General features: G+C 33.8%; 4 protein-coding genes across 4 annotated transcripts in view; 3 read left to right on the top strand and 1 right to left on the bottom strand.

The window, feature by feature from the left end:
- LOC105178528 (cytochrome P450 81D1-like) lies at window positions 478–5,135 on the top strand. The gene is made up of 2 exons (XM_011102019.2): window positions 478–1,469; window positions 4,235–5,135. The coding sequence occupies exons 1-2, from the start codon at window positions 552–554 to the stop codon at window positions 4,814–4,816; spliced, it is 1,500 nt and encodes a 499-aa protein (XP_011100321.1). The 5' UTR covers window positions 478–551; the 3' UTR covers window positions 4,817–5,135.
- Window positions 7,557–10,573, top strand: LOC105178527 (putative F-box/FBD/LRR-repeat protein At4g03220). The gene is made up of 4 exons (XM_011102018.2): window positions 7,557–8,888; window positions 9,396–9,581; window positions 9,691–10,071; window positions 10,275–10,573. Exons 1-3 carry the CDS (start codon window positions 7,833–7,835, stop codon window positions 9,991–9,993), a joined length of 1,545 nt encoding a protein of 514 aa, XP_011100320.1. The 5' UTR covers window positions 7,557–7,832; the 3' UTR covers window positions 9,994–10,071; window positions 10,275–10,573.
- LOC105178613 (calcium-binding protein PBP1-like) lies at window positions 20,030–20,544 on the bottom strand. Its single transcript, XM_011102123.2, has one exon. It carries the CDS (start codon window positions 20,375–20,377, stop codon window positions 20,030–20,032), a length of 348 nt encoding a protein of 115 aa, XP_011100425.1. The 5' UTR covers window positions 20,378–20,544.
- The window catches only part of LOC105178526 (general transcription factor IIE subunit 1), a 13,052-nt gene continuing 9,893 nt past the window's right edge, over window positions 24,579–27,737 (top strand). The window contains exons 1-3 of the mRNA XM_011102017.2: window positions 24,579–24,938; window positions 25,035–25,157; window positions 27,117–27,237. Coding sequence (XP_011100319.1) covers window positions 24,913–24,938; window positions 25,035–25,157; window positions 27,117–27,237 — 270 coding nt within the window. The 5' untranslated portion in view covers window positions 24,579–24,912. The remainder of the gene's footprint in view (window positions 24,939–25,034; window positions 25,158–27,116; window positions 27,238–27,737) is intronic.

The raw sequence follows: 27,737 nt of genomic DNA, 5'->3' as shown, positions 1-27,737 counted from the left end.
TTTGTACTAGACGGGAGCAAGTCCGTGCTGGAGTTGGCTGGGTGGGTTCCGTGACCCACACTGCTACCACCTCAAATAACATATCTACAGAAATAATTTTATAATAGATAAATATAATTAAAATTATATTTATTTTCATTATAAATATTGTCATTATATATATATATCACTAATTGTTTCTAGTAAAAACTTTATAATGACAACATTCACTTAAATACTATCACTATAAAATTCTCTAATCATTATATTGATAAAATAAATATTTTTGTTACTAAATACATGTAATTAGTTAGTTATAATTTAACATCGCCACTTATATATATATATACATCATTGCTAACATATACTTTTTAATTTAATATTGGTGTCTATCTTTAAATATTTATTTCTTTTAGTACAATGGGGTCGGGGATGGGGACGATTTGAATTTGAATGCACGACTTTCTCTATTATAAAAAGAGTAATATCAATTCAATCAATTGATTGACGGCCAGGTGCCTATCTTAATTAAGCTGATAAAAAGATATATTAATTGCAAGAAATTCAAATCCATGAATTGTGCATCCCTTTCTCATTTAGACATGGATGCCATTCACCTCCTATTCCTCCCACTGCTCTTCTTGGCCCTCTACACCATTACTCAACATTTCCTTCACAAACTTCTCAATCTTCCACCAACCCCTTTTCCCAACCTTCCCTTTATAGGCCACATCTACTTCTTCACAAAATCCACACCTTTCCACCGAGCCCTGTCAGAGGTCTCCAGGCGGCACGGCCCGATCCTCTTCCTCCGGCTAGGCTCCCGGCCTGTCCTCCTCATTTCATCTCCTTCGGCAGCCCACGAATGCTTCACCAAGAACGACATCATCTTCGCCAACCGCCCGAATCTCCTGAACGGGAAGCACTTCGGCTACAACTTCACCAGCCTTGCATGGGCATCCTACGGCGACCACTGGAGAAATCTGCGCAGGATTTCAGCTCTGGAACTCCTGTCCTCCCATAAACTGAACCTGCTCTCGAGCATTCCGTGCAATGAGGCCCGAACCCTGATCTTGAAACTGTTGGAGAATAACAATCCCAGTAAAAATGTTGACATGAGAAAGCTGTTTTTCGAACATACCTACAACATTGTGACGAGAATGATCACAGGGAAAGTGGGAGTCGAGAACTCAAAGGAAGCGGAGATGTTTCAGGACATTGTGGCGGAGATGTCGAGGGTGACGCTGGAAGCTAACGTCGCCGATTTTCTGCCCTTTATGCGGTGGTTTGGGTTTGGAAACGTAGAGAGAAAGTTGAGTGTAGTACAGGAGAAGCGAGACAGGTTTATGGAAAATGTGATAGAGGAGCGTCGCGGGGAGGAGGAATCCGACGGTGGTGGAAAGCAGAAAAGCTTGATAGAAGTTCTGTTGGATTTGCAAAGGGAAGAACCTGAGTACTATACTGATGAAACCATAAGAAACCTTTTCTTGGTAAGAATTTCCTCAATTTTGATTTTGCTGTGACGTGTTTTAGATTTTGTAAAGAACCTGAGTACTATCCTCATTTCAGGGGTGATTGGTATGTACTCAGAAATTTGGAGACTGAATAAACTTAAAAATGGAATAAAAGTAGTAATAGAGTGACTTTGATATATCATTTCATCTGTTTTTTTTTGTAATATTTCAGTATGGGGTGAAAAGCAATTTATCCTCTATGATATTGAAAATGAGTATATTATCCTCTAATAAAAAAATTATAGCAATTTATCCCCTATAATTTTTAAAATGAAGCGATTTACCTCCTTGTATAGGGAGGTAAATCGCTTCATTTTAAAAATTATAGGAGGATAATTGTTGTATTTTAAAAAATATAGGATGATAAATCGGTATATATTTATTCATAAGAAGATAATTTGCTCATTTGTGATATCATAAGGGGGTTCCTTGCATTTTTCCGTTTCAGTATATAAATTTGAATATTATATTTTTATTCGTACTTCTTTACTGTCTGATATATCATTCATCTGTTTAGTATACGAAAAGAATGAAAAATGAATTGAATAAAAAATTTTCAAATTGCCCATTTATACATTTAATATGTAAAGAATAAAACCAAAAAATAAAATAAAAAACCTAAGCAATGTCTCATTAAATAAAAAATATTATTTTGAAATGTTCAATTAATTAATTATAAATTTATAATGTATATTGTTGGATGTTTTTATATATTAAATTTTTTTAATATATACTTATTGTATACATACTTTAGCATACATATCATAAAATACAATAATATACGGTATATATGCTACTATATAATATTTTACATTTATAGTAATATTTGGTAATTAAAATGCATATAAAGGTGTTAATAACTTCATATTATAAAAATAATAATCTACTCCCAATCTATTTGTTTGCGAGGGGGGTGACGGAGAAGGGAGGGGTGACAATTAGGGGTGGGCATCAGATTGGATAATGGAAGTTTGGGTAGTTCGGATCAAATATTTGAACTTATTTTTTGTCGAATACCAAAACTTTTTTTTTAAAAAAAAATTAAAATAAAAATTTAGAGGCAAAATTTGCCTCTGAATTCATGGAGGACGAATAGATGCAAAATTTTGCCTCTTTTTTTTGTTGTTAATAAAATTAATAAAATTTGTTGATTTTTTTTTCAATTTTTATTAAAATTTAAATGTTTGAGTTTTTAATAAGTAATAAAAATTTAAAAATATAATTAACTAAGAAACAAAAGAAAATAAAATTAATAGTAACCTTTGAATTCGATAGTCTAATTCCATTCCATCAGCTTCTTATGACATTTTAAAATTTTAAAATTGGGAGAAAGAAGAGGGATTTTTGCTGGAGTTGGGAGTTTTGGGACTTGGGAGAGAAGAAGAAGAATAGAAAGTCGAAAAGAGAAGGATAGTATTAAATGTAATCCTAGATTCAGACATAAAAAGATACATAATTTTTATTTGTATTTTTATATACAAAATTCGGCTATCCGATTGGATATGAGAATCCTACCCGAACACCTAGCCGAGTTCTTGAATTTCCAATACCTGAAATATTTTTATATAAAAAACTGAAAAAAATACCCAAATCCGATCGGGTCAGATCGGAACTTGAATGCCCACCCCTAGCCGCAACGGGAATGGCAGAAGGTGGTGGCGACAAAGACAGTGGGGGGACGGGGAATGTTGTGTAGGAGGCAGGTGGAGAGGGTTTGGTTTCATTATTATCTTTTAATAAAAATATATATTAAAATAAAATTATATGTTTTATATAATATTATGTATATATATATATATGTTTAAACACAAAACTATATTTTATTTATAAAATAATCGTATCCAAGGCGCGTACTATACACCATCGTTTTCAAGGGGATAAACTGTTTTATTTTAAAAAATATAAAAAGGTAATTTGGTTTTTTTTCTTTAGGTAAATATTTTGCACATATTTCATATCAGGTAAGATGGCTTGTTCCTTCAATTTTTATACTTGATAGTGATTTGTGCAAACAGAGTGTTGATTGCTCATGAACACATGATAGTACTTAGCAAGAAAATAATATTTTGATCCCACAAGTTAGGTTTGTTTTACTTTTAGTTCAATTCATTACGGGATTAGTACTTTTAGTCCCATAACTTACAAAATTAGCACTTTTAGTCCACATCCACTTTTTTATCTACAGTTTAAGAGTGTAGAGCACGTGCTTAATATGTGGTTTTTAAGTATTTTTAGTTGGAAAGAAAATTGACTTGGTTTTCAACTTGGGACCATTTTTGAAGAAAAATATAACTACATGTGAAGGAAAAAAATAAATTTTGAAGGAAATTAAAGCAAAAAAGCATAGTGATTTCTCTCTTTTCTAACAAAAATTGAATCATATCCTTCTCCTATTGAAAAAATGATCAATTTTTCCTCCAACCAAAAATACTTAAAGGTAACGTGCTAGACACGTGACCTAAATCGTTAAATTGTATATGAAAAGTGCATAAGGGTCAAAAGTGCTAATTTTTATAACTTATTGGACTAAAAGTGTTAATCCTGTAATGAATGGAACAAAAAATGATATGAGGGCCTAACTTATGGGATTAAAAATACTATTTTCCAGTACTTGCCTACTTTTTAATCAAACCATATTTCAATCTTTGGTTGCCTAGTTGCAAAGTCATTGTGTACATATATTGATTTCAGCTACAATCTTCACAATTTTCCTTCTCAAACTCATCTTCCTACCTAAATAGGTTTTAGTCCAAGGAGCATCTCATACTTCATCCAACACACTGGAGTGGGCATTCTCTCTCCTGCTACAACATCCAGACATCCTAACAAGAGCAAGAGCCGAAATCATAAGGGATTCTGACATTACCAAAATTCCATATCTCCGCGGCATCATCAACGAAACCCTACGGATGCACCCTGCAGCACCACTTCTAACACCTCATAGTTCATCCCGGACGTGCATCGTCGGAGGGTTCCATGTCCCACGTGGAACTATACTATTGGTAAATGCATGGGATATTCAAAATGATCCTCGAACATGGGATGACCCTGAGAAGTTTGTGCCTGAGAGATTTGAAGGGCTTGAAGAAGGTAAAAATGACTTCAAATATTTGCCGTTCGGGTGGGGGAGGAGGGGATGTCCTGGTGAAAACATGGCTAAGCAAATGGTTGGGCTGGCATTGGGGTCTCTCATACAGTGCTTTGAGTGGGAAAGTATTGGTGAAATTGATATGTCCGAAGGTAAAGGGGTTATTACACCAAAGGTTCAACCATTGAGGGCTCGATGTATTCCACGTCCATTCGTTGTCGATCTTCTGTCTTGAAGTACTAATATGGTACTGCACTATTTGTGTTTTGAATATGATGTGATGCTTATGCTGAAATTTTTGCACATGATTAGTAACGCATCAAAGAAATAGATATTGGCCAAATTTGATTTTAAAGCCAATGGGGTCGAATCCTCCTTTTTTGGGCGTTCAACCACTCAAATGTGTAAAAAAATAAATGTGTGGATAGTATATATAAGAAATGTTAAATTAACTATGAATTATACCTTTGAAGCGTGTGGAGTTTTCGATGTTTGAGCTCTCATCCAACCATTCAAGCAGAGACAAAGCGATGTATCCTCTAATGGTATGCACATCATGACCGACCCATGTGCATAGCTCATAAAGAAGGAACTCAATAGCTCTATAGCTCAATAAGTCAAGAACTCAGAGCAGCTAACTCAAGCATCGAGCTCAGAACTCATAGCTCAGAGTCCATAGAAGATAGATAGGTAGACCTGCTATTCTATTTCCCTTCGTGAAATAGTGCAGTTCGGTATAGAGCAATAGAGCCTTATTGCATTCCTTCTTAAACTCAGGAATGCTCGGCTCGGGTAGCTCTCTTGGCTTACAGACAGGCTTGCAGCCAGGTCTTCAGCCGCTAGCTCCTTGATTTAGCACGTCCTGTTGGATGATCATAAACTCAATTTTATGTGATTCATGGAGCACGCAATGGGTCTATGATCAATCTAGGTTAGGCCTACACTATCATTAGATTTTTGACCCATTTATAAATAATGGGCCTTGTAACACCTTTCCGTCTTCTTGGACTCTCCGTCGTGGGATCCGGCCTCTTCTCCATGGATCCTATATGGCCAATCTATGGGGTTTGCTCCTTATACTTAATTTATAAAAAGAAAATAACTACCCCCATCTATCTACTCTTATAACAATTTAAAAAATAAAAAACCCCAAAAAAAAATTGGGGGAAGTACATAAATAAGGAGAAAAGCAAGGATTTTAATAACAAAGTTAAAAACAAGAGAGCAGAGAAAGTAAGAAGTACGAGATGTCCCAACCCAACAAAAACTAAACCATGCACAAGATCAATGGGCTTTGAAATCATCCTTTTTTGTTAATTGAATTAACAAATTATACACATTTATGCATCCCACATAATCATGCTACAATAATACAGACCATCTATTATTAACTGAAATGACATCCAATATTATCACAAACACAATTAAAAGTAGAAAATCATATGTCTGAAATTGCAATGTACTCAAATTCTTTTTTTATTTGGAAGCTATTCTCAAACTAATTTTGGGCAAATTTAATTTTGAGAAAATCTAATTTAACCAAAATCAAGATATTATCCTTAAAGTAATATTTCCGTAATCATTAGGACCAAAAGTAAACATGACTTAAATTATAGGATAAAAAATGAGATTTTTCCTATCATATACAATTTAATTGGCGATCATATCGTGCAGATTAATTAATCACCTTGAAATTAACCTCTTAATTTAAGGTACAAATTGCATATGGGTGGCCATGCATCTAGTCCAAGGCACTAGAGAAAATATGATACTCATGAACTTATGAGTTACAAATACAATGCAAATACGATCCTTTCATCAGCTAATCTCCCGATTGTAATTTAGGGCACAGAATTAGATTGGTGTTCAATCTTGAACTTCAACAAATATGTATCCATTCTACACTTATATTTCTAATTTATCAAAACAAGAAACTCCTTTAATTTTATACTTGATCAATTGTTATGATCATGAACTAAAAGGATACACATTGTAGATATAGGGGATTCATAATCATCTCATGATGAGTGGAGGATTCTTTATTTTTATTTTTTTTTTAACTCGCCAACCTCTATACATGCTCTAAAATTAATTTACCTGTATTTTAAAACTAAAAAGTATGTTTCCTGTAATTTACAGCATAATTCATATTCTGCCATGTAGAATAATACATCAAATAATTTAATGTGGGCAGCAGAACATCAATATTAGGAATCTTGTACAATTTGAAGTACCCTAAAATCTCCTTTTGATATGTCTTAAAACACCCTTGGATCTAACCTCTTTTCGAGTTTAACAAATGAATTCTACATCCATCTTGAGATACAACCAATATCTTTCTCAATAGGCACACTCCAAATCTTTGGCTAAGAATTTTGAGGTATAAAATTTTTTGCATTTTTTTTTAGTAAAGAATTAATGTATCAGCCTTTTATTCTTTTTTTTTTTTTTTTTGGGTAGTGGATTCTACAATATTTATATATAATAGAATTATATAAATAAGGCAAAATATTTTTTTAGTCTCACAAAATAAGGATAGAATTTGTTTTGGTACCACAACTATGATAGGTGTCGCTTTTAGTTCCATAAAATTCATAATTACGTGTTTTTTATTCCAAAAAATTACGTGCATTGTGGTTGTGGGACTAAAAATATATTGTAATTTTGGGACTAAAAAAGCCCAATCACATTTTTTTTTTTTGGATTAAAAAGACATAATTTTGAGTTTTATAGGACTAAAAGCATCACATGTTATAGTTGTGGTACCAAAAAAAATTATATCCTTATTTTATGGGACTAAAAAAAATATTTTACCCTATATAAATATATGATCCATTCAAACCTCTCTTTTGATTTTATCTATTCTATAACAATTGATAAAAATAAACATAATCTCTTTTTTTTTATTATTATCTATAAATATGGATAAATTACCAACATTCCAATTTTTTATTTTTTCCCTTGTTGTAGAAATGCCGATTATAGGAGACAGAACGACATTTCTTTCAAGCTTGAGGGCTAAAGTAACAATTATTCTAAGAGGGGCTCTCACAATTGCATGATTGCATCAAACAAATAACCTTTGATTGAATTCCAACAACCTTAGCACTGATCTCGTGTTAAGAGCGGAGTTAGCTATTTGAAACCTTCAAACTCAAAAGAAATCCTAAAACTAGCCGCACACAATGTTTATCATGATTGACATCGGTGATCCATCATCACAGGAAAAACAGACGCCAAATTTATGATCCATGGAAACAAGATCGGCGAAGAGGAAAAAACTTCTGAATGCAGCAAAGGAAAGGCCAAGAACTGATACCGAAGACCGCATCAGTGATCTCCCGGACGACATTCTTCATCACGTTTTCTTCTTCCTGCCGATCAAATCCATCGCACAGACAAGCGTGCTTTCGAAACGGTGGAAGAATCTCTGGTATTCATTCCCTGATCTCGACTTTACCACCGTGAACTCTCTTTCGAATGACTCCATTGTTATGAGCTCAACCGTGCGAAAAAGGGCTCGTTCATATGTTTTAAAAGGCGCGGAATACGTTGATCAGATTTTGAGCCTTCTCGAGAAGCATTCCGACATAAGGGTCCTAAGATTTCGAGCTTTCTTGAGCTTCTCTAGATTAGTTGGTTTGATTCGACATGCTGTTAAGCATAACGTCCAAGAATTAGATGTCGAGGTTTCTACGTCTGATTACTTCAACTTCCCACGCAGCGTTATAAATAGTGCAACTTTACGAGCTTTGAGATTGAAGTCATGGCATCCTGGTTTCAGGTTGCCTCCTCTGGAAATCATGAAGGGTGGCTTTCGATCATTGTCATTGTTGTCGCTTTCACGGGCCATTTTGCATGATCAGCCTACACTTGTGAATTTGTTCACAGATTCATCGTTTCCTTTGCTTAAGAAGTTGCATATGGATGCCTGTTACGGTCTGAAGCATCTCAGAGTTGAGTGCCCCGCGTTAGAAGATTTAAGCCTGGAGAACTGTTTTCAGCTGGAGCACCTGGAAATCACGGTCCAAAAACTCGAGAGATTGAAGGTGTCAAGCTGTTTCGATGCTTATAGTATTAGTACCCGTCTGATGATTGAGGCCCCGACACTCCAAATCATGTCGTGGTCATATAATGCCATCACTGAGGAATGTATTTTACAGAACTTAACGTCACTGCATGAGGTGGACGTCGGATTCTTCCTACTTCAGGAGGATCTAACCTCAGCAAAGGTTCAAAGCGTGTCCAACTTTCTCACTGGAATCTCCTGTTGCCACTCTTTGACACTTCAAAGCCAGTGCATTGAGGTACTTCTATCCCTCATCTAATTTTATCTTCAAATAGTTGGCCTTTTGAACCTCATATATTTCATATTTCAGACCTTTACCCTCTACAGTGTCTTACATTCATTGCCAAAAAAAAAACATAGAATTATTCTTTACATTAGTGATTATGGCTTAAAAATCATGGTTTAGGCTTTCGGTGTAGAAACCACAGCTAATAGCCATTGCTTAGAAACTATTAATTACTGTTCGACATGATTTTTACATTTGATCATAATAATTAATCATAACGAATAACCATATATTTTCGATTGATTTGTAGTCACTATGTAGGGCATCTTCACAGCTATTGTGTTAGCTTTAATTTGACAGCCATTTATGTGTTCTTGATTCTCTACCTCGTTCTATTATAGTAAAATACTCTCACCATCGTCTCTGTGCATAGCCGGATTCAATCAAACCACATAAATCTTGTGTCTCTTTCTAATTTCTGTGCTCTTAACTCATGCTCAAAATCCTTTCTGGCTACAGATTCTGTCAAAAAACAATGAAATTGCAGGAGTTTCACTGTGTCCTTTCAATAAAGTAAAGTCCTTGGAGTTGAGTACAGGCTTAAACAAGCACAATAACCCTGGACTGGCAAGTCTTTTCAGGAGTACTCCCACAATCCATACTATCATTATCAAGATTATCGCTGGTCACAACGTTGAACGGCGAGTAAGTATAGAACTCTACTACTATTTCCCCTCATGCTAAGTGCATCTTTTGTAACTTGATTTTCTTTCTCTGCATGGCTTTCACACACACACATATATCTTGATTACAGCAGTGGAACAAGGACCTGTGGCAATCACCAAGCTCAGGGGAAGAACGATACTGGGAATCGCAAACTCAATCCTTGAAGCCATTTCTTTACCATCTAAAGGTGGTAAAGATTCACGGCTTTACAGAATGTGCAAACGACATTAGTCTGGTGAAATTCTTTCTCAAGAATGGAAAAGTGCTGCAAGAAGTGTTTCTCTGCACAAGTCTCTCCAAGCCAAGAGACTCCCTTCTGAGAGAAAAAATCAAATCGCAGATCATGGGCTTTTCGAGGGCTTCCTCAAATGCTAACATTGTTTTCCAGTAGGGCCTTCAGGATCTGAATGAAGTTCAATCACATCGCTTTCAGAAGATTAATTCCTCTAGCTCGATGCGATATAATTAAGTACGAATTATACAAGACCTGTGATTTAATTTTTTGTTGTCTTTGCTGGATTTTACTACAAGAAAATGGCTCAATAGCAATGAAATAAAATTAAATTTTTTCGTAGCTATTGAGTTATTTTCTTATAGTGTTTTCTCTTTTTTATTCATGATTTCATGTTTGATCTCTCACTTGTAACTTGTAACTGTGCATATGAAATGTAGCCTGTTGGATCATTGCGTCGCTCCTCTATGGTGGCTGTCAACAAACAAAAAAGAACAGAACAGAAGAAGAAAGAGTTAACTGTAGGGGGAGTCTTCTTCCATCTGATACAATGTCAAACTGCACTAAAAACTCGTTTGCCCTTGGACATTGTGAGCAATTGAGCCAGTTGCAGTAGTATCAATGTGATAATGAAGCTAAGGATTTCTTTACATGGCTTCCTTCTTTTCAGTTTATTTACAACAACCTCTTTGTAAACAACATTGGCAAGGATCATGAGAAGATGAAGATCTATAGAGAATTTGAGAGACATTGTTATGAAGGAAAACTAAATCTGAAGAATATAAAGACTGTTTTTTGTTACAAAATTGCACTTAGCACACTCGATGTGATTGCCCTATTTATAGAGAGGGAAACGAATGGGAAGCAGGTTGAAAGTGTGGACCTAACTGATAGAACAAACTTGTACACGTGTGACTTCAACGTGGCGGTGACATGAGCCCTGAGCTGTAGACATTCACTTATAATTAGCCCCAATGGGACAATTATAGAAGCAAAACGGGCACTCGCGAGATTCTTAGTAAACATGTCAGCTAGTTTCAATGTGCCTGAGATATGAGAAGGTAGAATAAAACCACTTTTGTATTGATCATGAACCACATAACAATCAATATCTAAATGCATTGTACGTTCATGGAAAATCGAATTTTTAGTTATATGAATGGCAGGCTGATTGTCCACAAAGAATGGAATAGGTTTAGGAACGCCCACCTGAAAATCCTGCAAAATACAAGACAGCCACATAAGTTCACAAACTGTTGAGGCCATGGCACGATATTCAGCATCTGTCGAGGATTGTGACACAGTTGTTTGTTTCTTAGTTTTCCATGATATTAAGGAGGAGTCGAGGAATATGCAATATCCTATTAAAGAATATCGGGAGTCAAGACAAGAGGCCCAGTCGGCATTATAGTAGGCAGTGATTTTAAGATCACAATTGGCTGCAAAGAAAGACCCCTTTATTGAGAGTACCTTTGACATAACATAGCACATGAAGTGTTGCATCCCAATGTTGGTTAGTAGGCCGTTGAACGAACTGGCTAAGTTGTTGAACGACGTGTGAGTATATCTAGTCCTGTCAAGCCCAAGTACAGAAGAAACCCAACCAAGTGTCTCCGTGTCAGTGTAACATGCCTTGCTCATCTTGAGTGAGTTTCAGCCCTAGTGGAGGTGGGGTAGAAGTTGATTTCTCTTGAGATAACCCTACATGAACCACAATGTTAGTAGCATATTTGAGCTGAGAAACAAAAACTCCAGAGCTTGATCTGGCTATTTCTAATCTAAGGAAGAACTTTGCATGTTCTAGATCCTTAATTGTGAAAAGTGAGTCCATATAGTTTTTCAGTTTTTGTATTAACTGGCTGCATGTACCTGTTAGTAAAATATAGTCAATATAAACTAAAAGAGCTAAAAGTTGAGAATCAATATCCTTAATAAAAAGACAGGGATCATACTGGTGAAATCTGAATTCAAGCAGCTTCATAGTAAATTCGTTGTTCCATTGCCTGGAAGGCCACTTCAACGCGTACAAGGATAGTTTCAAGTAACACACCATGCCTGGTTTGGTGTGATATCCATTCGAAGGGCGCATGTAAACTTCTTCATCTAGGTACTAGTGTAAAACTGCATTGTTTAAGTTGATGTATAGGCCAACCCTTAGCCGCATCCATTGCTGAGAAAACTCAAATTGTAACAGACTTCGCTGCTAGTGAAAATACTCATTGTAGTCGATCTTTCTACTTGGTTGAAGTGTTTTGCAACTAGTCTCGACTTGCACCTTATGTAATTAGAAAAGCAAGTATAGAGACCTTTACAAGAAAAGCTCTGATACCATGAGAAGATGAATCTTTTAGAAATTTTAAACACGTTCTGAAGGAAATCTAAATCTGAAAAGTACAGGGACTGTTTTTATTACAATATTTCACTCAGCACACTCAACCTGACTACACTATTTATGGCAAAATTTCACTTTTGGTCCCACTAGATAGGGTCATTCTCAATTTTGGTCTCGCGCTTTAGGTGCTCAATACTTGTAGTCCCAAAACCCTAAATTTTTAACACCTTTGGTCCCGCGCCGTTAAAAACTGACGGAAACGGCACGTGACTGTCATGTGCCGTTAATCTGTTGGTATGGTCCATGTTGGTCAACTGGTAAGTCATTTCAGACGAAGGCAAAATACGTTCTTCTCCCCTTTTCCCCAAATCCAGAAAACAAAATCCCTAAATCCCTAATCCCCGAAATCCCTTTTCCCCAAATCTACCGAACAATTATCCCAGTTTTTGGAGCATAGAGTGGCGGAAGGAAGATGAGCTTGAGGCACCAAGTTCTTATCGATTTTCCAGACCCTAAGTACCAGAAATACGTTAGTAAACTTGCAAACTCTTTTTACGATTTCAACGATGTTGTTGTGTATGTTGTTTTTTAGACATTTTGTGGTCCTCGATGTTATTGTTTTCAATTTATGAGGACAAATGGGTTTGTTTTGTCCATATGTTGTTGTATGTGTTGTTTTTTAGACATATTTTTTGTTCCTCGATGTTATTGTTTTCAATTTCTGAGAATAAAAGGCATATGGTCCATGCATTTATTTCTCAGAATAAAAGCACGTTGTCATCATTGATCGATAGAAATTCTTGAATTGAGAATAGAATAAAGAGATAGAAGAGAATGAGCAAAGAGGAAGGCGATAAATGGAATGGGGATAATCCAAGGCCGCAACCCAACAGAGGTTATCAGGAGAAAGAAGAGGGCATGAGGCTATGGGGAATTCTAGTTTTTGGGTTAATAGGAGCCACTGTTACTACCTTCGCAGTAAGCCTTTTGCGTTTGTTCAATTATATATCTCTCCGTTTAAATTGTTGTTTAGCTTAGTTGAAATTTTTGTCGTGGGATTTGCATGCATTACAGAGGTATGAGTATTAAGAGCTTTTTGATAATTGAGTTAGTTATTCAGCTTTTAGGACTTTGGGATTTTAGTTTAATTGAAGTCTTGATAATTTGTTAGTTGTTATTGGTTGTTTTTTATGATTCTTCTTGTTGTATTAGGCCCCCATGTTTTATGCATAGATAGGCATGTTACTTTGTTTACAATAAGGATGAAAATGGTAATGTTTGTAAAACATGATTACTTTCGGAAGAAGAAAATAGCTAAGAAGGCAAAATGAGATGCATTGGCAATAACTTTTTTGGCTTGTATAGCAACATATTTTGATGACTTGTTGGCAGCCATTTTTGGTTTGTATAGCATCAGGTTTATTGCTTGTATTGGTAAGGAAAATTTGTGAAGTTTCAAGGAACAAAATATTGCTAGGTATTGTAAGAAGACTTTTGTCACTTTTGTCAAAACCAGTGCATTTGAGTATATTTCTTGTTTTTTTGCAATTTAATTTATTGCTTTTGTGCAATTTAGTTTGCATTTTTATTGCTTTCAGAATTTATCCTTACACATTTAAACACAACATAAACTATAATTACTTGTAAAAAAGGTATATCCATTAGTCATTTTACACATAATTGACCATTACTAAAAGATCATCTAATAATATATAAGAACATTAAATAATGCATAATATTTGAAGAATTTTGAGATGTTTGTGACATCTTTTGGCCTATGAAAAAAAGATGAGAATGTAGTGTGGCGTTTGTGGGTTTGTTTGGATATATATATAGCAAAAAAATATATTTTTGGCGCCATTATTTCCCTCCAAACACTGTACACAAGCATTGCAGTCTGTTTTCAGCGCCAATCTTGCAACAGACTAACGACACGTGACAGTCACGTGCCGTTTCCGTCAGTTTTTAACGGCACGGGACTAAAAGTGTTAAAAAATTAGGATTTTGGGACTACAAGTGTTGAGCACCTAAAGCGCGGGACCAAAAGTGAGAATAACCCTATCTAGTGGGACCAAAAGTGAAATTTTGCCACTATTTATAGAGAGGAAACGAGCAAGAAGTGGGGCAAAATGTGACCCTATAACATAACAAACTTGTACACATGTGACTCCAACGTGGCGTTGATGCGGGCGCTAAGCTATAGACATGCACTTAAAAAGACGCACTAAAACATTCAAGGAGAAAATACGTTTATAATGCGACTTCATTCAAAGCAACTGAGACTTGGAGCTAGAACTTAGATCCCGTCTTCTTCAAATGGATGATATGAATTCTTTACATTTCCCTTAAAAATTAATACGTCCTCATCCAAGGTTATGAATAAATGCAACATCTTTCTATAAAAATATTAATTATAAAAAAAATGAAAAGACAAGAAATAGAGTGCAATGTGACCTTCTACGTACTTGTGGGAGTCAATGAATCAAGTTCCTTGTCTTAATTTTTCATGTAGGAGCTTTTGTGACTACTAGGCCCTATCAATCATTATGTGTCACAAATTTCATATGTCTCACACATCTAACCTTGAATTGATCATGATATACTCAAATAAAAATAAATTAATTATGTTTTCGTCTTTAACTCAATTTTTAATTTCTCATTCATCATAACTTGATTTGAAGAAATTAATCCCAAAGTAATTTTATAAGGACTAAAATAATTAGTATCCAGCAATTATATTTCGGACTTGGGGGATAAAGCAGATGGCAAACCCACCATCAAGTTATCCAAGTAATTATAAAGTTTAAGTCGATGATGATCAAGTATATCCAAAAGTTACGGACATGGGTTGGGTTGATATAGAATTTGAAGTATTCTAACAAACGTTGGGATAAGGACTCATTTAGAATAAATGCTACTTCATAGAGTTTTCAGTCTCCTAAATATATGTTGGAATAAGAATTCCTCTAGGATAAACCTTATTTGAGATAGAGTTTGTAATCCTCCAAATGTATGTTGGGATATGGACTTCTTTTACACATAGGATTTAGTACATCTATAAATAGGGTATAATTTTGATCAAAGAAGACAAGCATGATACAATAAATAAATTGATCACAACACTCTCCCAAATATACTCTTTGTTTATATATATATATATATATATATATATATATTCTTTGATCACTACCATATATTACATGAATCTGAAGTGTGTAAATGAGTGAATTATTACCAAGGTGAGCAAAGCGTGTTCGTAGTTTGCACAATATTTAAATCATGATCCAACGTGGGGGGAAGCTTGAAAATATTCGTGGGATGATCTTCAAGACAATGACATATATGACAGGTTCATGATCCAATTAAGGCATGAGCATGTAGATAGACCAGATTCAGATAGGCGGATCGACATCTATACTTCTGCTGCTACAAATTAATCCAATCTACGATTATGAGCCTATTGTTAATTAACTAATTAATGTGCACATAAATTATTTATATAGGAACGATTGTTTATTATATTATCATCCATTGTTTTTCCTCAAAGGAAGTGGACCAACATGGGTTGCACAACAAATCCTTTTCCTATAAAGTATTTGAGTTTGTGGGATAGTCCTACATAAATCAAGGGACTAGTGCGACTTTAGTTTGTGCAGGACTATTACAGGGTATTGCAAACATCATTTATAATTATTTTTCCTTACTAATTATATACCAGTCCTCCTTGGGGATACCATAATACCTTAGATACCAGAGGTATATGTCTTTTGAGTCTGTCAAATCAATTAGAACGATCCAATAGGACATAAGGAGCAGCGATATGGGACATCGATCTGAATCAATGGCTTGAAGCCTTATTTTATTCAACATGGAGCTCAAACTAGGTTTGGAACTTCAAGTAACTGGAATATTCGTTTTGATATACGAAATATGACTCGGTCAAGAACGAGCTCAAAGATTAGTGGGATTTTGGTTGTGTTTCAAGTATTTTGTGTGTAATGTCTTATTCATTTGGAATGAACTAAAGATGCTAGGAAACATTGAAACATGAATATTGTTCGCACAATTCTCCATGAAAGGAATTGGATTCCTACATAAAGGGTTACATTGTTCAAGACTTAGTCACGGTAGACTGATGAGAAAACTTATATGTTTGACATCCCCTACATCTTTGATGTAGGTAGTATAGAAATATTGTCGGTGCATCAGACCTGATGTTCTATATGCTTTGAAATAACAATGAAAATCAATTGTGTCCGGAGGAAGTAGTAGACTGTCGTTGAGAATAGTCTTTAATACCTGAAAAAGGATTAAAGAACTGTTCTTGACACACAATTTGTGGAGAGTTGATTTTGGAAAGGCTAAAGCGATAATAGCTTCTAGATTCATGTGAATAATGTTTAATCTCAATATGCATGTAGATATAGACTTAGTGGTGAATGTGATGGCTTGGAAAGATTCCAAACATGATACCATGGTGTTTCATCATGAAAGTTGAACATCTAGAGACTTTGAAAGTCGTTTCTGGAGAGTGGTTTGGATTGAAGACCGCATCCATTGGATGGATGTGGTGCCTTGCATGACCAAGCCAGTAGTTGCTTTGAAGGTGAACAACTAGGCTATGGTCAAATCTTTTTGGCCCCAGATCTCATGATAGGATTCATGAAAATTCTTAAGTAGTGACCATCTGCAGGTAGAGGTGGTAGAAAGAGGTAACACACGATTGGACCATATTGCTTCGACAAAAAAATATAGTAGACCCACGAGGCCAGCCGGTATTGTAGATTGTTCATGCTTGGAAGATTTTGAGTGTCCAAAAATATGCTTGGATCTATGATGTGAGATCTCGATTTCATTGCTTGTGCCATCACCCCATTGTTATCACAAAAGATAACCACTGATTCAACAATAGTAAGTACTAAACCCAATTTTTTAATGTAGTTTTTCATCCAAACCGTCTTCTTAGCTACTTCCAGGGTCTATCCTCCGTAGGGATGCACAAAAAGAACTTAGGAAATAACCATTCCATTAAATTCTTATAATTATTGTAAAATTTAGAAACATACATGTCTTTTGATTATTTTATAGGAGTTCAAGCTCAGAAAGCCACCCAAGAAAATGGAGCTCATTGTTGACTGCTATAAGAGGAAGGTGGACAGCACCCAGTAAGTACTTACTACGTGGGACATTATAAGGATCCCACTACCACCAACGACCTGCCCTCCAAGCGACAACCCCACGCACCGCTCCTATGACCCAAAGGGCTAGAATCTATTGCATATGCCGATTCACACCCTTTTATGACGATCAGGAGAAAACAACATTAAATTAGGATGTCTCTTTCTTCTTTTTTTTTTTTTTGTATTTTTACATGTTAATGAAAAAAAAATATTATCAAAATTTTGTTTATATTAATTTATTGATAATAATTTTATGTTTTATTTATTTTTAACTGCATTGCGTCCTAAATTTAAATTTAAATGCAATTTATCATACATTTTAATTAAAAATTATTTACAACTAATACATTTATTTTTTAAAAATAAAAATTACATAATTTGGGATAGATTTTAACGAACCATCCCAAAAAAGAGGTATATAAAATATCACAACTCTCTTAAAATAATAAAAATATTACAAATGTTTTCCCAAATATAGAAAAGAGAATAGTAATTTGCAGCGTTTAATCATTACAAAAGTTATCCAAAATTTGTGACAAATCACCATCACAAATAACCGTCGCAAAATTGAAAGTGAGAATCTTAATCTGAATCCAAATAATACTATCCAAACAAACAATACCCCGTCCCCACTCCGTCGAAGACACTGTTGCGATGGATGGCTAAAATCAAAATCGTTGCAAAATTTGTCCTAATATTACTAACTAAACAAACAAAAACTCGTCTGAACTCCCTTGGAAAAACCATTGCAATAGAGGATTAAAATTGTTTGTCAAACTGACGAGTTTTGCAATGGGCTTTTACATTACATTCCTACGTTTTAGTTGTTTACTCTTAAACCATTGCAAATTATTTTTGGTTGGGGGCATTGCTATGTTCCCTTCACTGTCGGAACGCCCGTAGCAGATTTTGATTTGGGTTGGATTTTTCATAAATTTCGTCTCAAGTAGTTTTTTTTGTTTTTCTCTCTTTCGTAATGTTCAAATCTCATTGTATTTTTTTATCTAAAAAAATTAGGTACAAGTATTAAATGATTTCCGTTTCTAATATCACTCAAAACTCAAGCATTATGTTTGGATTAATATTTTGAATATTTTTGTTTTGGTATTTTAATGATTGAGAGAGGAAAATAGAGATAAGTATGTGTTTTGAGATAGATGGTATGTTTGGATTTGTGTTTTGATATAGTATAAAATAGTGTAAAATAAGTGGTGTATGTTTGATGTTAGAATTTGGGAGATAGGAGTTACTATTCATTGTCAAATCATGTCTTTGAATATATATATTTATTAATATATATGTGTATATATATAGTATTTTGTTTGTTAGTGAAATATAATATATATATATTTATGTTAAGTAATTTTTTTTTACATTTTAAATAATAATTATAATTTTAATGCATAATTAAGTACATTGTACTATTGTCTCCAAAATGATTTTGTTAGACTTTATCTTTATAATGAAAAAATATAATATATAAAATTTAAATAAAAAATTTAGAATTAAGTATGTATTATTGGTATATAGTCCTCAATTTTCAAATTTCTCAAATATTTTATTGAAATAGAAAAAATTATGAGTATAAAAGATTTAAATGGTCTAAGTTGAAAAAATTTGTAATCAAGCGTTAAATGCACTATATAACATGTTGAAAATACATTCATTAGACTTTTATATATGAACTGATAAATTTTAACAGATAATTGATAAAAATACAAATTAGATATATAGTACTAATATATTATCAGTAGTGTACGCAACTGCTACAATATTTCCGTTAGGTAGAAAAATTTTAAATATTTTAACTAAGTAGCATTGATAGTAAATATCTTTAATATCAATAATTTTATAAGTTAATAATTATTTTTTAGTATTAATTATTCATTACATTTCACATATATTATATATTAAATAATATATAATACATATAATACAAATAATTTAAAAAGAACAATTAAAAAAAGGAAAGAGAGAAGAAAGAAGAAAAAATAAAGAAAAGAAAGAGAAAAAGCTGCACAGTCAAAGACTGAAAAGAAAGAAGAGAGAGAAAAAAAAATTCAAAAATAAAAAAAAAGATAAAACAATAAAAAATAAAAAAAATAAATTACAATCTGCACACCTAGTGAAGGTGAGCAGACACAGAACCAAACATAGGGAAAAAGTCTTTTCATAATTTCGAACTATAGTTAATAATTTCGCTAATTCTCGTATGATGTTACTGCAATAACCTTTGTCATCGCAAATGCAGGCTAATTTATTTCCATTTCTTTTCCTAATTCAGATTGTTTCAAGTCACCTGGAAAAAGAGAAAAATGCAAACAACTTGTAAAAGAGAAAATTTGTGTATTGTACAATACAGCAATTTATCTATATTATTTAAAATGAAGCAATTTAACTACTTAAAAGACAGGAAGATAATAAAAAGTATAAAGAGATAAATTGTTATTTTTTTATTATAGAGAGTAATTTGTTCATTTACAATAGAGGGTAGATTGCGTTAAGGCGGCTGCAAAAATTGCAAGCACCGCAGATTTGTCTTGACCTATACCATTGTTGAAGTCCTTTACCTTAACAAAGGACATGACATCTTTGTCAAAAAAACCAAAAACATATAACCAAGACAAAATGGAATTGAAGAACTTAATCATTATGCACAGGCCATTATTCACAAAAAAAGAGATCATTTTCTGCCAAAACAAGCAGAACTCCTGCCCAACAAAGCCTCAGACTGCTGCATCAGTTCTGGGCTTAATCTGAACATAAGCACACAGAACTCCATCTGATCAAGCGCGCCATCGCCGTCGAGATCGCCCTCATTCAACATGCTCTGCAACTCGTCATCCCCCAAATCTTGGAGCCCCAGAAGAGCTGAATTCCTTTTCAGGCTTTGAAATGTGATGAGCCCTTTCTCACTGTCCATCAGCAGCCTAAACCCTTTGCAGAGCTCTCCTATCAGTCCTTCCCCACCCAACTTATCTGCCATCACAGGCAACATGTCTTGAAACTCATTCATCTTTCGGCCAGCCATTAATCCTTCCTTTCCTCTCTCTCTCTCTCTCTCTCTCTGTGTTGAAATGTAAAGAGAAGTGAAGGGTTATTGGGGAGAATACAGATTAATGGGAAAACTGGAGGAATTTATATATATATGTAGAAGCTGAAAAGGGGGTGGAGGATTTCAAGGAAAGAGAGAGAGAGAGAGAGAGAGAGAGAGAGAGAGAGAGAGGAGTGGATGCCAACCAATGTAGAGACAGTAATATCTGGTCTGCTGGGTTCTTGCAAACAGCTACTGCCTATCTCTTTCTCAGAAGAAGCCTGTCAACTTGGCAGCTGCACCAAAATATATATATTATACATTTAAAATTACTGTGAAATTATCGGGATAAATACAATTTTGATCCTCAAACACATTCACTTACGCAGTCTTGGTCCTTAAAGAATTTGAAATTGTGATTTTACTCCTCAAACTATTATTGTTTTGAGGGATTTCGTCCTTCCTCTGATAAAATCATTAAAGTTAGTAGAAATTTTATAAAGAGAATAGTCATTTTCCTCCTATTTTGTGGTATTTTTCAACTTTGGTCCGATGAGCCCACTTCTCCCATTATAGATAATTAATGACGCTTGATCAACGACTAACCATCCGATCGTAATCGACTCCATCTCTATAAATACACAGTGCTTAAACCAATTAAAGGTAATTCATGATTCTATTAAATCCAGTTATTTAATATTACATACATCTCGACTAGAAACTAATTTGACCGTTGGAGTGTATTCGTCGGGGATCGACCCGACTAGCTTGACGTGTTTTCTAATCCTCAGGAATTGACATGGCATGATCGAGATCCCTGATCCAGGTCGTCTTATTCAAGCGCGATAAAAAATTATAAATAAATGACATATATTTATAATAAAAAAATTAAAATTATCCCTTAATATTTTACCACTAAAATTGTGGTGGTTTTAAGTGCGGATACTTTAATTATATGGATTTCCTATGATCCTATGTCCCTTTGACTTGATCTCCATGAGGGCAGGAGGAATTTCTTTGTAAATGTTTGAGGGATTTGTTTACAGAAATGCTTTGGCAGACAGCAACAGCTTTCAGAACAGTACAGAGTTGTGTTATTGATTAATAAGTGTTTTCACATGATCTGGAAGGGTTGTGTTGGGTTGCAAGGGGACTTCGTGTTGGAAACATATAAAATGATTCATGCGAAGCTTGTAGGAAATGAAAGGCCTTCAATTTCAAAGGTTTTTGTGGTTAATATTTGTGTTTAATTTGTATTAATTAGGAGACTTCAGATCTAAATTTCTCAATAAAATATTATTCAATTGGGTGAATTGGAATTTATCCCATGTGATATTGAAAATGAGCACATTACTCTCCTATGAAAAAAATACAGCAATTTACTCCCCTATACTTTTTAAAATGAAGCAATTTACCTCCTTATACAAGTAGGTAAATTGCTTCATTTTAAAAATTATAGGGAGGTAAATTGTTGTATCTTAAAAAGTATAGAGAGGTAAATCACTATTTATTTTTTCATAAGGGGGTAATTTACTCATTTGTAATATCACAAGAGAGTTGCTTGCATTTTTCCCTCAATCAATATGCTCTCTCTCTCTCTCTCTCTCTCTCTATATATATATATATATATACACACACTTTATATTAACAGGGAGTATTCTTTACAAAATATTCGCGAGAGTTTTAAAAAAATATTTTTCAACTTTTAATTTCAAAACGTCACTTTTGAAAATTGTTGGATCTTATCTCATATAAATAAACGGTCGAGATTTCATCAGCATTATTTGTAATTTATAAATATATTTTAAGATTGTATATTTATATGTATTTACATATAAAATTATATAAGTTTAAAATTATGTAATATTTATTAATATATGAAAGATACATATACAGTAAAACCTCTATAAATTAATACTCTATAAATTAATAAACTCTCTAATATAATAAAATCTTCCGGTCCCGACTTAGGCCTTTGTAAAAAATCATCAAATTCGATAAGATAATAAAATAATAATTTTTTAAAAAATTCCTTTATAAATATTAGGTCCCATTAAAACTCTAAATTAATAATTCATAAATATACAATTATAAATATTATGGTAATTTACTAAAATATGAAGTCTATAATGCTTTATGCATTTGATCATTCATGGATGATTTTGCGATGTCTTTTAGATGAGAAGACATGGTAGGGTGTTATGAATTATTTTATTATCATATTGAGATTTATGTAGTATATGTTTCATTCATCATGCATGAATAAGATTTATGTAGTATATGTTTCATTCATCATGCATGAATATATTTAATTGGTTATAATAGTTATTTAAGTGTAACGAATTAATGTAAACATGTATATTTAAGAAATTCCAGTGAATTGATACATGTGTCTATGAATATAATAGTTAATTGTATACAATGGATTGATATTATACATGAATATATTTAATTAGTTATAAAAAATTGATTGATGCATGAATATAATCAATGAAACATATATGAATTTATTTATTTTCAATACATATGTACTAAATTTGTTGAATTTAAAAAATCTCTCTTTTAATTAATAAAATATTAATTTATCGATAAATTAATATCTCTCTAAATTAATAAAATTTCATGGTCCCAAAATTATTAATTTATAGAGGTTTTACTGTATGTATTTAATGTATATATAGAAAAGTAAGGTAAGGCCGCACCGACGCCAGGAAGGGGAGGGGAGGGGGCAGCACTCCAGATCGGGGCGGAGGGACACGGGTGATGGCCGGTGGGGGTTGGGGGATTCATTCCCTCTCAAAAGGAAAAAAAAATAATAATAATTTATTCAAATATTAAATTATCGATCATGTTTTGACCTAAAGTAAATGACGTAAAAGTCATGAAACTCTACAAATATGAGGTTTTGGGTTTAAATTTCATCAGATACGAGGATATTTATCCGTCCCACTTGCACAAACTTTGTTCTCTGTAATTATTTGATGGATATTAATAGATATACTGAATTATTTATTAAGAATTTGTTTTAGTCAGCTAGTTGAATGTGTGTAGAAAATATGGAAGGAAAATATATTCGCAAGACATAATATTTATATGGTCTAAAAAAAATTTCTATGTCGATGATTGCTCAAGATCGATTTCTATTATAATTATTTTTAGGGAATTACAATTAATAAAAAATCACCCATTCACTATTTATACTAGGGCACTTGTAAAGCACTAGTTCCGATTGGATCTACGATCTTGATATGAATGTAACGTTGGGTCAGACTCCACATCTTATACTGAAACACCAGCTATAAAGTCATTATTTTCAATTGGATTTAATAACATCGTATTTGGATGTAATGTTAGGTTAAAATAGAAAAGACGATAAAAATTGCCCGTTTGTTTCTAAATACTTTACATTTAATATTCAAATATACAAAGTGATGTTTTAAATTTTACATAATTTATTGCATATTCTATACATCTTTACTAATTATGTTATTATTACAAATTTTTCATATTAATTGTCAATATACTTTTGGACTTATTATTAGTTTTATAAAAAAAAATAAAGTATTTACTGTACTATTCAATGCAAGTTTAACTTTTCTTTTAATGTATTTAATAAATATTTCTTTAAAAAAGAATACCATTTTTAATTTTTTTAAATTTTTGGTCATCTAAAAGAAAATTCATTTGAATTGTTTTGGAAATTTCTTGTCTCGTGGGCTGGCGATGTTACCAAATAGATATTAGAAGAAACCAATTGCCTATTAACCCTTAACCCCAAACTTAAACTAAATCTTGTAATCTCTAATTGAAATCCCTTAATATCACAAAAATCCCAAAATCAACAAACCCTAGATTAAAGTTCTTTGCTCAATTTGCAAGGTAATTAAGTCCTCTATTTGGAAACCAGTTTGACATACCTTAACATTGCAAACTTTGAGAACTAAGTGATCATCATGTTATGGAAGATCAAATTTGGGAATAATGTATGATTTGAATACCTAATTTACAAAAATTTCATGATCAAATTTGTAGCCCAGGAACAAATCTTGAAGCTGAAGAACTCAATATGCAAGTTCCAAGATCAAATATCTGAAGCCTATGACTAAATTTGGCGTGTGGGAGTGTTGCATTTCAAGTGATTGTTTTTTGAGGCGATAAAGTGCATTCACCGCAGTCCGCAGATAAGTTCTATGTAAGAAGTGACTTTGACTCGCAGCATATTCTTTCATTTCATGAGGCATCCTTAGTTGGCTCCTCACACTCAAAAATTAAACCCCTCTCAAGCCCTAATCCACACCCAAAATAGAACTGTTTCTCTTACTTGCTCTTCTAGAGTTCAAAATTCTACTTCAATATCATTTTCCGTTTGGGTTCGGCTTCAGAGTCAAAAACTCTTGAGCTTTCTGGAGAAGAATCAACATCGTTGTTCCCGGAATCCGGCAGTGTTTCTGGAAAGAAGGCAAATTAGGGTGATGCTGGTTGAGAAATCTTTGATTCTTCAGTTAACTGTTTTCTGCTGAAAGGGGGTGGCAATGGGTAGCATTGAACCATTCAATCGGTATTATAGTGGTCACTGTGCTTGACGTTTCGTTAATGTTATTTGTCAAGTGTGTGTTAATTTCGGTCTCTCGTTTTCTATCACATGAATGAATAGCTTGGTGAAGCTTGCGGCAAGGGCTTTTTACGACGATATAACTACTAAAGGTGAAAACCAGCCGAAGACTGGAAGAAGCGACAACAGAGGAATTGCTGTGGTTATTCTCGATGCTCTTACTAGGTAATTTACTTCTCTATTTTAGCTTTTTCAGCAACATTCGTTGAACTTCTTATGTAGTTTTACGTTGAACTTAAGCATATTATGTATAGTGTATTGTTAAGTTCGTTTATCTAGCAGTTCTAGTTAGGATACTAACTTTTTGACTTACGTTTTTTGTTGATTAAATGGGAAAAGCGTTACTAGAGTGAGTTTAAATCTATGTGTGAAGTATCAATATGGTATCAATAAGTCAAACTCGGTTCTTGATATCAATAACAAGCCAGGCGAAGAAGCACAGCTTGGTCTGGCTGCCTGCCTGGTGTTAGATAGGGCGCTTATTTTAGATGCCAATATTGAACATTTGAAGTGATAACATGTACAGTTATGCTTGTTTAAACTATATGCAATACATACTTTGACAAAGTAGCTGGTTTAGATTCAACCGATGCACCTGCTCAAACTGATCAGAATGTACTCAGTTGAGGCCCTCAAATTGAAATATTTGTCTTGATTTTTAAGTTATTAATAGCATGTTCCTTGCGATAGCAGCTAAGTTAATAAAAAGTATCAAACATCATGATCCAGAATAGTGGATGTGAAACAGCAGAATACTGTTTAGTATTCACAACCAAGCTACTTGGAAAATAGTCTATTTTACACAATCAGGGAATGACTCATGCCAATGAACTCAAATAATCTAGAATTTTGTAACATTCTTCGGCAACCTTGGGTTATAGTGGAGTGTCGTACTTTTAATCTAGGCTATTGTTGAAAAATGGTTGAGGAGAGCATTCTTAGACCTATTATTGTCATAAATCCTTAACTACAGTAGAACCTTATGAAGTATATAGAACCTTATCCAGGTGATGTATCTCTAACTATGATTTCTGTAATTCTTAATGGAATAGAACATTAATTGTGAAGGGTGTTAGAAGTTTATCTAGGTGATCAGACACAGGTATTTTGCATCATGAGTTGTACCTAGGGAGAAATGGTTGATCGGTAACATCATGGACAGACCTTCTGCTCCAATTTCATTGGATATATGACATAGAACAATATAATCCACAGGCACAAACCATGAGCTCTTTTGGAGACATCTTTCAATTTTTTGATAAATGGTTCTTTCTTGTCAAAACTGTGCTTGTTATCCAGGCAGAGGAAACTCTGACAACACCTTGAAAAGAACAGCACGAAAAAACAGAATGATGAAAGAAAGTCATAAGTATTTCTACTAAAGTCTTTAGTAAAACCTAGAAAAAGTAAATGCAGCCAAACCAGAACAATCGAAATTTGATTTTTCTTTTAGATTCAAGAAAAATTAGTTGGCACTTGGCACCATATGCCATTTCTATAGCCGGTTATTACATACTTCTTCTGTGCATGGACATACTTGTAAGTGGGGAATTTTCTGGAACAAAAAAGAACAGTTGGGAAAAAGTTCAAATATCTAAAGGAACTTGCACTTTAATTCGAAAGAATTACATTCGATGTTCCTGCCAAATTTAAAAAATGTCTAGTCACATTCTGATATTTCCATAAATTACCTTACTTTAAGTTGATCCCTGCCAATGATTCCAACTTCACTCAGGATTTGGCGAAAAACCCTTTTACTGTAAAATTTTCCAAGTAATATGTCTATTTAGGTCATTTAGATGGTACATGTATTCCAGCTTCTGCATATGTGCATAGTGTATCAGCAAAATAGTGGGAGAAAAGGAGCGTTCGAAGTTTGCATGATAAGTGTTAATGTGATTTTAATGAATTTCTAGGGACCTTGGTTCTTCTTTTAAGTTGGTGTTCATATGTTTAATGATTGTTCAGGTGGATAATAAGTGGTTTATTTTCAGTTATACAAAAGACTGTTAGGAACTAAACTTATTATAAATTTGATCACTTCAATTTTTTGTTAGTACTTTATCTTGCTCTTGAGGGGGAATCGATGGTTGGGCTGAAGCTTAGAATTTGATCTTGATCTAGGCGTCAATGGGTAAGGGAAGAAGATCTGGCTAAGGACTTGAAGCTTCATACAAAGCAACTTCGCCGTACTCTCAGGTTCTTTGAAGAAGAAAAGCTAGTAACTCGTGATCACCGGAAGGAGGTCAGCCAGTTCAGCAATTTGTGCAGAACCTTTCTTTACCTTCTTTACATTATTCTCTAGTCGTTTGTTTGTCATATGATCTGCCTTTTTAATTGCTTAATCTTATGCATTAGTTCTTTGCAGTTTTCAAGATTCCTCTACCTTTCTATGCATAACTTGGTGTAGCGAATGATCATTTCGGATAAATGCAGTCTGGATAATGGCATTACCATGTTGAATTTTAAGATTCCCCTATATCATGCGCATATATGTACATATTTTGTGTAAGTGAACTGTATACAGTTGCACTCTCAAGCACACAAAGTATGTAGATATACATTTGTGTGTGTTAGCATGCATGTTTATTTGGATTAGCTATTGCATGCATGGAAGTGAGGCCAGTTATTATAGCTTGCATTACCTGGTATTCTGGTTTTCACTTATCTGAAAGTCAACGAGAAGGAAAATTTGAATTACCTGGTAGAATCTGTTGTTTATTCCAAGACCAGTACCTATCTCAG

This window comes from Sesamum indicum, linkage group LG16, assembly GCF_000512975.1.
Source record: "Sesamum indicum cultivar Zhongzhi No. 13 linkage group LG16, S_indicum_v1.0, whole genome shotgun sequence".
Taxonomy (NCBI): Eukaryota; Viridiplantae; Streptophyta; class Magnoliopsida; order Lamiales; family Pedaliaceae; genus Sesamum; species Sesamum indicum.
The sequence above is the reverse complement of the archived record's forward strand: the minus strand, read 5'-3'. Positions and strand labels throughout refer to the sequence as shown.

Bases quoted from the DNA above. Each gene is read 5' to 3' on its own strand.
- LOC105178528 (XM_011102019.2), top strand. From the start codon at position 552: ATGAATTGTGCATCCCTTTCTCATTTAGACATGGATGCCATTCACCTC. The intron at 1,470-4,234 runs GTAAGAATTTCC...CTACCTAAATAG, and splicing joins CCATAAGAAACCTTTTCTTG to GTTTTAGTCCAAGGAGCATC.
- LOC105178527 (XM_011102018.2), top strand. From the start codon at position 7,833: ATGGAAACAAGATCGGCGAAGAGGAAAAAACTTCTGAATGCAGCAAAG. The intron at 8,889-9,395 runs GTACTTCTATCC...TTCTGGCTACAG, and splicing joins TTCAAAGCCAGTGCATTGAG to ATTCTGTCAAAAAACAATGA. The intron at 9,582-9,690 runs GTAAGTATAGAA...TCTTGATTACAG, and splicing joins GTCACAACGTTGAACGGCGA to CAGTGGAACAAGGACCTGTG.
- LOC105178613 (XM_011102123.2), bottom strand. From the start codon at position 20,377: ATGGCTGGCCGAAAGATGAATGAGTTTCAAGACATGTTGCCTGTGATG.